The sequence below is a fragment of the Salminus brasiliensis genome, chromosome 7 (genome assembly GCF_030463535.1).
Source record: "Salminus brasiliensis chromosome 7, fSalBra1.hap2, whole genome shotgun sequence".
NCBI classification, from domain to species: Eukaryota; Metazoa; Chordata; class Actinopteri; order Characiformes; family Bryconidae; genus Salminus; species Salminus brasiliensis.
Window position 1 is genome coordinate 17,168,859 of NC_132884.1, and position 8,982 is coordinate 17,177,840.

At 43.1% G+C, this 8,982-nt stretch overlaps 1 protein-coding gene across 1 annotated transcript; it reads left to right on the top strand.

Moving 5' to 3' along the window:
• Positions 1-491: 491 nt before the first annotated feature.
• Positions 492-4,544, top strand: glulb (glutamate-ammonia ligase (glutamine synthase) b). Its single transcript, XM_072684027.1, has 7 exons — positions 492-614; positions 1,361-1,545; positions 1,669-1,830; positions 2,064-2,210; positions 2,418-2,545; positions 3,101-3,300; positions 3,583-4,544. Exons 2-7 carry the CDS (start codon positions 1,380-1,382, stop codon positions 3,896-3,898), a joined length of 1,119 nt encoding a protein of 372 aa, XP_072540128.1. The 5' UTR covers positions 492-614; positions 1,361-1,379; the 3' UTR covers positions 3,899-4,544.
• The last annotated feature ends 4,438 nt before the right edge of the window (positions 4,545-8,982 follow it).

Here is an 8,982-nt window from a genome sequence, read left to right on the forward strand (position 1 = left end):
CTATCTTTTTTTTTTCAAATGACTTACTCTGGTCGACATGTGAAAAACAAACATAACTACATGCTCCAGATGCTTCTGACTGAATTTCTCTCCGTGCCTTTGTCTTGTTACTTATCTTTAAAACAATCTAAATCTTGGTAAATAAATTGATCTTCTGGCGGCCTGGCACTGTAATAACACCAATAACAGTTTAAATAGCATATTTAAAAATACACATTGGTCTACATTAAGATCATTTGCCTCATTTAAAATGCTAGCTACCCTTTTCGGCAACCCCCTCACCAGTACGGAAACGTTTAATCACGTGTAGTACGTTTCCCTAGTAAGTGTACACTCGGCCTCTAGGGCATGAGCGTAGTGTTACTAAGGGGAGGAAAACCGCTTTGGTAAGCCGTCCAATGAGCGCGCTCCTCTCGCATGACGTCGACTATACGCGAGCGTGTGACATGGGATCTGCCCAATCCGGGGCGGGCAGACCTCTAAGGGCTCTTTAAAAGTCCGAGGAGCGGCTGAGACGCTCGGCAAGAGAATGAGAGAAAAACAGGCAGGAAAATCCTCGAAAACCAGCTGGACGCACAACCAGTCGCGCACTGAGTATTTGTCTTTGTTGAAAGGTGAGTGTCCCGCCGTTTTCTCGGTCTTACGGAGAGCGCGTGTTGTTCCGGCGGCTGTTCGAACTCCTCGCACGGCGGATTCTGGGGGCTGCTATTGTGTACCACAGGTTTCTGTTCCTTGGTTAAAGCGAGTTAAAGGCTGTGTTACATTAAGATGTGCGAACCGTTTTGCTGCCGTTAATACACGTTTTTGTGGTTTTGACGTTTTTATTCATTCTTCAAATCGTCTGACTCGACTGACTTCGTCGTAAGTCGCCCCCTGTGTTGCATCATTGTGGCGGTTATCGTGTGACCTATCGCTATAGCTGTGGTGGTGGAGCACTGGCTCCTCCGGCGCTCTTGAGCATTGTTGGTGTTGTTCAGATCGCTGGGCTTTAGTGCCTCAGCCAGCTCCTTAATCCACTGCTGAATGCTGTGTGAATGGGGGAGTGAGCCTGAAGCTGCAGCGGTGGTGTTACAGCCTAGACTCCAGACCTCTTCAGTCGCAGTGATGGGCACCTTTCGTTGTAGTAGCTGATGCTCTTAAACTGGGTATCTGATCAGTAGCCAGATTGATCTGGGTAGTGATCTGATCAGATCAGATTTTTTTTTTTTCTATACAATCCAACGTAATGGCTGATGCAAACGGTCCCGATCAGCATCAGATGGCAGTTGGGTGAACGGTTGGTGAACAGATGAGCAACAAGATCTGTGTTGAAGTGCAGCGTTGAACAGACCCTAAACCCTGCACCCTTAATCTTCCACAGGTTTCTTATAGCCGACACAATGGCCACTTCATCCAGTGCCAATCTGAGTAAAGCTGTGAAGCAGCAGTACTTGGAGCTGCCACAGGGAGATAAGGTGCAGGCCATGTACATTTGGATTGATGGGACAGGAGAGGGACTCCGCTGCAAGACCAGGACCTTGGATACAGAGCCCAAGACCATTGAAGGTACTATTGTGGACTCTAATGTGTGGATGGGCAGTTAAAGTTTCTGCTGTTAAGAGTGATTAGCTTTTCTAGTTCTCTCAATATTTGAATTATTGATTTCCTAATGGATGTAACTTTTTCCAGATCTTCCAGAGTGGAATTTTGATGGCTCTAGCACGTACCAGTCTGAAGGCTCCAACAGTGACATGTACCTCATCCCCAAGGCCATGTTCAGAGACCCGTTCAGGAGAGACCCCAACAAGCTCATTCTCTGTGAAGTGCTCAAATACAACCGCAAACCTGCAGGTGAGGACCCCTTTTTTTTATACAGGCATACATGCAACAATGTTGGAACAGAAAGCTGATGAGGTATTGCACACCTGTGTGTTTTATGAATGGAGTGAGATGATCTTGGCCATTTGCTAAATCTTGATGGATCTTTTGATTGTTTATCAAAGTGACATACATGGTTCAACTAAGTTGCAGAGTGAAAAAAAAAAAAAAAACCCGCAAATTTCAACAACCGTTTTCTGTTTTAGAAACCAACCTTCGCCAGACGTGTAAAAAGATCATGGCAATGGTGGAGAACCAGCACCCATGGTTTGGAATGGAGCAGGAGTACACGATTCTTGGCATTGATGGTCATCCTTTTGGCTGGCCCTCAAACGGCTTCCCCGGACCTCAGGGTAAATGTTGTTGAATGTTTTGTGGGGTGTTTTTATAATTCAAAAGCTTTTTCAGTGAGCTGGGTCATTTTAGCCAAAACAAGAACATTGTCCAACAGGAACACCCATTTCCTACTGTATAGGCTTGCTTTTAGTTACTTATCGGGCTAACTTGTAAAATTACCTTCCAGTCTAAATAAGAGGTTTCTGTGCATGTGTTTTAAACAGGTCCTTACTACTGCGGAGTGGGTGCAGATAAGGCTTATGGAAGAGACATCGTTGAGGCCCATTACAGAGCCTGTCTGTATGCTGGGGTTGAAGTCTGTGGCACCAATGCTGAGGTCATGCCTGCACAGGTAAATGTCTCCTAAAGCCCTTCTGGAGCTGGGTTAGTTTTACCTGAGAAGGTTCGGTAGTTAAAAGGATTGCAGACAAGATCTGTATTGTATAGAAAGATCTGTAGAACATGTAGATGTGACCTTGATCTCCTGTAATTGGCTGAGCACAGAGCTTCCAACAAAACATGCTAATGGGCCTCATGTGCTGTGTTATCGATTTTGTGTGCCCAGAGGTGTAATGCTGACATGAACCTTTGGGCTTTGGGCTTACTTTTCACTCTGTGAGTCTGATTGGATTGTGTTCGGAGTTTGTCCAAATCCAGAGCTCCGCTACTCCTTAATAAATAACAACCTGATGATGGACAGACCTGTGCTTTGTGGGCTTATTACTGAATGTCCTGTAATGTGATTCCTAATGTTTCAATCTGTAGGAATTTGGAGAAATTGGACCATTTATTCAATCAGATAATTGCAATAGGGAACTTCCTATGGTTAAGCTCCAGCTCTGTGATTCTTTTAAGGTCACAATCAGCAGTCTAATCATTCTTGCATGTAACTCTTGTCTTCCTTTAGTGGGAATTCCAAGTAGGTCCCTGTGAAGGTATCAGCATGGGAGACCACCTGTGGATGGCTCGCTTCATTTTGCACAGGGTGTGTGAAGACTTTGGTGTTGTGGTCTCCTTTGACCCCAAGCCCATCTCTGGCAACTGGAATGGGGCCGGATGCCACACTAACTTCAGCACAAAGGAAATGCGAGAGGAGGGAGGCTTGAAGTATGTTTGTTTTCTTTCTAATGCTGTATTTAGAAGGAATATCCTTAAGCTTTTAAAATATCTTAAGTTATGTAGTATGCTAGGTTGCAGTACGCTGAATGAATGCTCCAGTAAAAGTACTGTTAACTGACCCAGTAGAACTGCTTACATCCAGCATCTACCAGCATAGAACTTGTTCTTCTGTTGGGATCCTTTTGGCCTAAAGAAATGCTGAGGGTCCAATTTGAGAGCTGTGAACAACAACAAAGCAAATATTTGTGGCTAATTATCCCCCTCCTGCAGGTATATTGAGGAAGCCATTGACAAGCTGAGCAAGAGGCATCAATACCACATTCGTGCCTACGACCCTAAAGGGGGGTTGGACAATGCCAGACGTCTCACTGGCCGCCATGAAACCTCCAACATCAACGAGTTCTCTGCTGGAGTGGCCAACCGCGGTGCTAGCATTCGTATCCCACGTGCCGTGGGCCAAGACAAGCGAGGATACTTTGAAGACCGCCGTCCGTCAGCCAACTGCGACCCATACGCTGTGACCGAGGCTCTTATTCGTACATGTCTGCTCAGTGAGCAAGGAGAAGAGCCTGTGGAATACAAGTGAACTGAACTGGCCCAGCCCCTCCTTTTAACGGTCTTGTAAGGGTAGACGTATCATACATTTTTGTACTGTAGTCTGTGGTTTTACTGGAGCCTTGTATTTAGCTGGCCAGTCTAATACAAGCTGGGAACTAGATGGAACTGTTCATCTAGAGATTTTATTTTTAGTGCAGCGATTGGAGCAGCTTAGCCAAACCGTTTGGTGCCCTCACTGCCAAGTTTGAAAAGTTGGAACCATATGACCATATGCTGGCTGTCATCTAGTGTGATCGAGGAGGAAGGCTGTGTGGAAGACTTCTACTCTGCTTGTGTAACTTGCAGCTAGCCCTTTTTGTACATATACATTTGTGACCATTGGTGCATGTAATACATTTTAACATGGTTTTTATTAAGTATCTAGGTGTTTTACACTACTCTGACGGTGCCATGGCCATGTTCTGGTCCATTTTCTGGATTCAGATCACTGGTTTTGTTTCTGATGGGGTCCAATATGCATTGGTGATTTTTACATTTGTATAACTTTCCTTGTAGAGGTTTTCCTTATTCTTGCCTGATGCGTTTAGTATTCTTTTCTTACAGTGGAAAATTTATTACAGGAAATGTGGTTTAACTTTATCACCAATACATTAAAATTCTTAACTTTACCGAAACATTTGTGCTGCTTTGGTTTCTGTCTTTTGTTATTCTGCTGAACAGAAAAGACAAGTTTTCACTTCACCTAATCCCAAACAATACGCTCTTTATTCACATTCAATCAAAATTTATGCCATTGTGTAGGAAATGAGGCAAAATTGACAAACAGGCTACAAGTCATAAGACTACTCCTTGACTAAACAGCAGTTTGAAAGGACCCCAGCATTGAGAGACAAATGTAGTCCCAAGTCTCTGCTTAATCCCTGTCTGTGATTTGCATATGCTATAGGAATGTAATGTGGTGATTAGACCTTTAGAGGTGTGTGTGTGATGCCTGGACAAGCCTGCGCTGAAATGTTATGCAATTAAGTCTTGAAGAAACCACAATACGTGTCTCGGGAGAACAAGAGTCTGTGGATACTTGGTTTGGTTACAGCATTACCGTAAGCATCCGTTGTAATTTGTTATGAAATGAGCCATGTCCTGATTTCTCATCAGTCTTAATATGAGGATACAAGTCTAATCTAGGAGAGACTAGAGCAGAGTGGCACAACTAAGGTCATGTAAGATAACCTTAGCTTGTCTACACGTTATTCGATGTTCTAGAAGTGGAGTCATGAAAGACACTGGCTCCAGGTTTTCCTTCAACTAATCGGGAACACAACTTCTGTAACTTAATCAGTAAATACTGAAAGTAACTGATTAAACAAGTGGAATCAGGTGCGGCCCTTGCTTGAGTTGAATGGAAACCTGCGGCAATGCACGCAATCTCTGTTCTAAAAGAAGTGTTTCCATCAGATCCTGATAGCACAGTAGAGCAGTGCTTAACCACGCTAGGTTAAATGGTTGTTTTATGTAGTTAAGTAGATTGAATGGGGTTTTTTTTAGTCACCAGCACATATTTCCATAGCAACATCGTCTGCACATTTTGACAGAAATTGCATATTGTCGCTGTCCAGTGAAAAACATGTATCTCCAAAATGGTGACTTTACAGGAGAGCGCAAAAAGGTTCTTAACTTTGAATGGAAGTTAATGTAAAATAATGTAAATAGTTCAAGTTATTTAGAGCAATTCTATTGGTCCATTAATCCTGGATTATTTACACAGTGTCCAGAGCAGCTAGAGGGTCTAGAAGACCCTGTTTTGTACATTAGGTAGCTCTGCTCTTATTCACTGGTTCACAGCACCATGTATGGCAGAATTTTTAACACTGTAACAAAAGGACTGTAATTATCCTGAAGTCTAACTGAACTCTGTTGCTGTCCTCTCAGCATAGTGTGCTGTTAGCAAGTTGAAGTGATTTTAGCTGGTTAGCTTTTAGCTTTGTCACCCCTCACCCCTCAAGTCTTACCAGTAAAAAAAAAAAAAAAAAAAAAAAAAAAAAAAAAGTTGGTACTTTTGGTCCACTTTTTGGTTCTGGTCCTGCTGATGTGTGTTTAGCTCTAGTTTGATAGTCCAGTTTCTTTTCAAGGGAACAGAAAATTGGGATAGTATGTACTAGCGCCGGCTAGCGTAAGCTTGTAGCCTAGCACGGATCCTCGTTTGCTCCCCAGGTTTGATTATCAAATGTGTTGATTATCAAATTTGCACTTCTGCAGATACTGGCACAGGAAAACCCGTGGCCTCTGGTCTGGTCTGGTTCGAGTAGCAACCCGTATTCCCCTAACCATGGGGCAGAGGTGGCTCAGCGGTTAGAGCGCAGGGATATCGATAACAGGGTTGTGGGTTTGATTCCCGGGCTCTGCAAGCTGCCACTGTTGGCCCTTGAGCCCTCTCTGCTCCCCGGGCGCTGGAGTTGGCTGCCCACCGCTCTGGGTGTGTGTGTGTACTCACTGCCCCTAACACATGTGTGTTCACTACCAGATGGATTAAATACGGAGGACACATTTCGCTGTACAGTGACAAATACGTGCACCTTTTTCACCTTTACCTTTAACTAGCAGAGCCTGGCGGTGATGAGCTGCTCTCTAGTATCAACACCACCATAGTCACTGTTGTATTTTACTAGGTTGTTAGTTTTGACCAGAGCTTTCGGTAGTGAACAGGGTGAATGTACATTTTATGGGTGCAAATATTTTTTGCAATTGGTGCACTTCCCAGACCTGTTTTGGTTATGCTGGTTATGCTTTCATTCATAAGAAACTCTTACTGCATTGGAGATGCAAAGCAATTCTGCCTTTGGCTCCAACATCCTCCACTTGTGTGTATGATGTGGGCTATATTTCATGCAGCCTGCATAAAGGCCCTAACTCAATGCAGTAGTAGAATCTACACACATGTACATGACCACTTGTCATATTTGTGACTTTCATGGATTCATAGTGACCCAACAGAATAAATGTAGACACACTGATATGAGCTAAGATTTTAACATTTACACTCTGACAGACCCAGATTGAAAAATCTGATTAATGCTGCGTTCATGTGCTAGTCAAGAGACTTATGAGCGTGTCACGTTCAAGTGCTTTGCTGCCGGGCCGAGATGAGAAATGCCTGCTAATGTAACGGTACTAACTTGCACAATGCTAGCAGAGTAGTCAGTGTGCTATGGATAGAACGATAAGTAGCAGTTGTTGAGTTAAGAACGATAAGTTGTTGCAAATCAGGTTATATGCACATTACAGAGATGACAGATTAAAACAATGTGCACAAACAATTAACAGCATTAACAGCAGCTGTACTGTTAAAAATAAATAATTACATATCATCCGACATTGACTTTGTCTTTTTCGCCATTTGTTAAAAGGTTGACGGTCACCTCAACTCGGGAACTCGGCTATCAAAATCATCTCTGAATTTACCACCAGAAATTACGTCTTGAGGGGGTGTTCATGTTCAACTTCTAAGTCGGGAACTCATATTTACCACAATTTCAGTAGCATGTGAGCGCAGCAGATGCAGTAGATCAGCTAGGCTAACACTGCTTACAAACACTGGGTATTGACTGTTACCAGTTTCACCTCGGTAGCTAAATACATACATGGCAAATCTTCATTTACATGTTTAGATAATGACTTATTTATTGAAAAGTCATTTTTTAAATAATAACAGTTACTCAAAATAGCTGCCCCAGCTGCCCCAGCTGTGTGAAGAAGTTTGTTATTGATTTTATAGACTAAAGAAAGTCATACTGTGCTCTAAAATTATCAACGTGTCTGTGCTAAACTAATTTAGGTGTAATCTGAGCAGGTCGAAAGTGAGTGTGCATGTACAGAGATGAGATTGGTGACACTCTATGTTCAGTGTTTGCTAAATGAAGGAAGCAAATCGCAAATAAGGAACATGTGGTGGCTGATTGACTTCGTCTGAGGTGAGTGATTAACAGCATTTACCACATTTTTCACCAAAATTCCTTTAAGTTTAGGCAAAAGATGCTTTTTAGTATGGTATCATGACTACAATTGTATCCATATTCTATGTTAAAATAATCAAGCAAGAGTTTTATCAGCAACCCACAGCACAACAGTGTCTCAAGCGTGTAGAGAAGTGTAGCTCAATACACTTAAACGGAGCCTGGGCTTTCTGCTGCTGTCATCCCGGACCATGCTGTGTTTTCCTTCTGTGGTTATTCTATCCTCTGATACTCTGGTGGCAATGGGAAAGGGCTTTGATTTAAAATGCTCAGCAGCAACCCAGTGGCCCTAAATTTGGACGCCTCTCTGGTAAATATCACGTGTGGGTCTATTTCGTTTCAAGTGATCAAGTCCAAAAGGGACACAGCGTTCTGACCTATTCAGCAAACAAGTGTCAGGCGTCTTTTCTGTGGAATGTCTGTGCACGTGTGGTTTGTGCATGCACTGCTCGTTTCACCTATATCCTCAGGTCAAAGAGGAGGGCGGGCAGATGTGTCCTGAGATGCCACAACAATGTGAAGTCTGATGTTTGACATTCTTTAAAGGAACAGTTCAGCAACACAAACAAATTTGCACAGACGTACCGTTAAATGTAGTTGATCCACCAAGTTGTGCTTCATCTTAAAGATGGCTCCTAGTGCCGTGTTATATATAGCTATATGCCATACCTTGCACATAACCATGCAGTTTGCATGAATGCTTTTGGCAATAGACTGGCAAACGTCAGTTGAAAATTAAGTAAGCAGACTTCAGACACCAAACATGGCTTTGTTGATAGACTACATTTGGCATAAGGGCCTAAACAGCTCTGGCCTTCCAGGACATGGACTGCACAGGATCAATATCCCTGATACGAACCACTGTTACAAGATAATCAGTGTTACTCACTTTGCAGCTATGGGGTAAACATAAAAAAAACCCGAACAATATTTTAGTGTTCTTTAGGTGAGCCATCATCTGTGTACCCGTTGCTGTCGTAACGACGGGAAAAGTGCGTCTTGTTCGGATGCATGGTGCACGGTATGGGAAGGCTTGCTGAAGCGGTAGGGAATCTCGCCTCTAGAGTAAATGATAAATTGTTAAATTATATATTATTTTCTG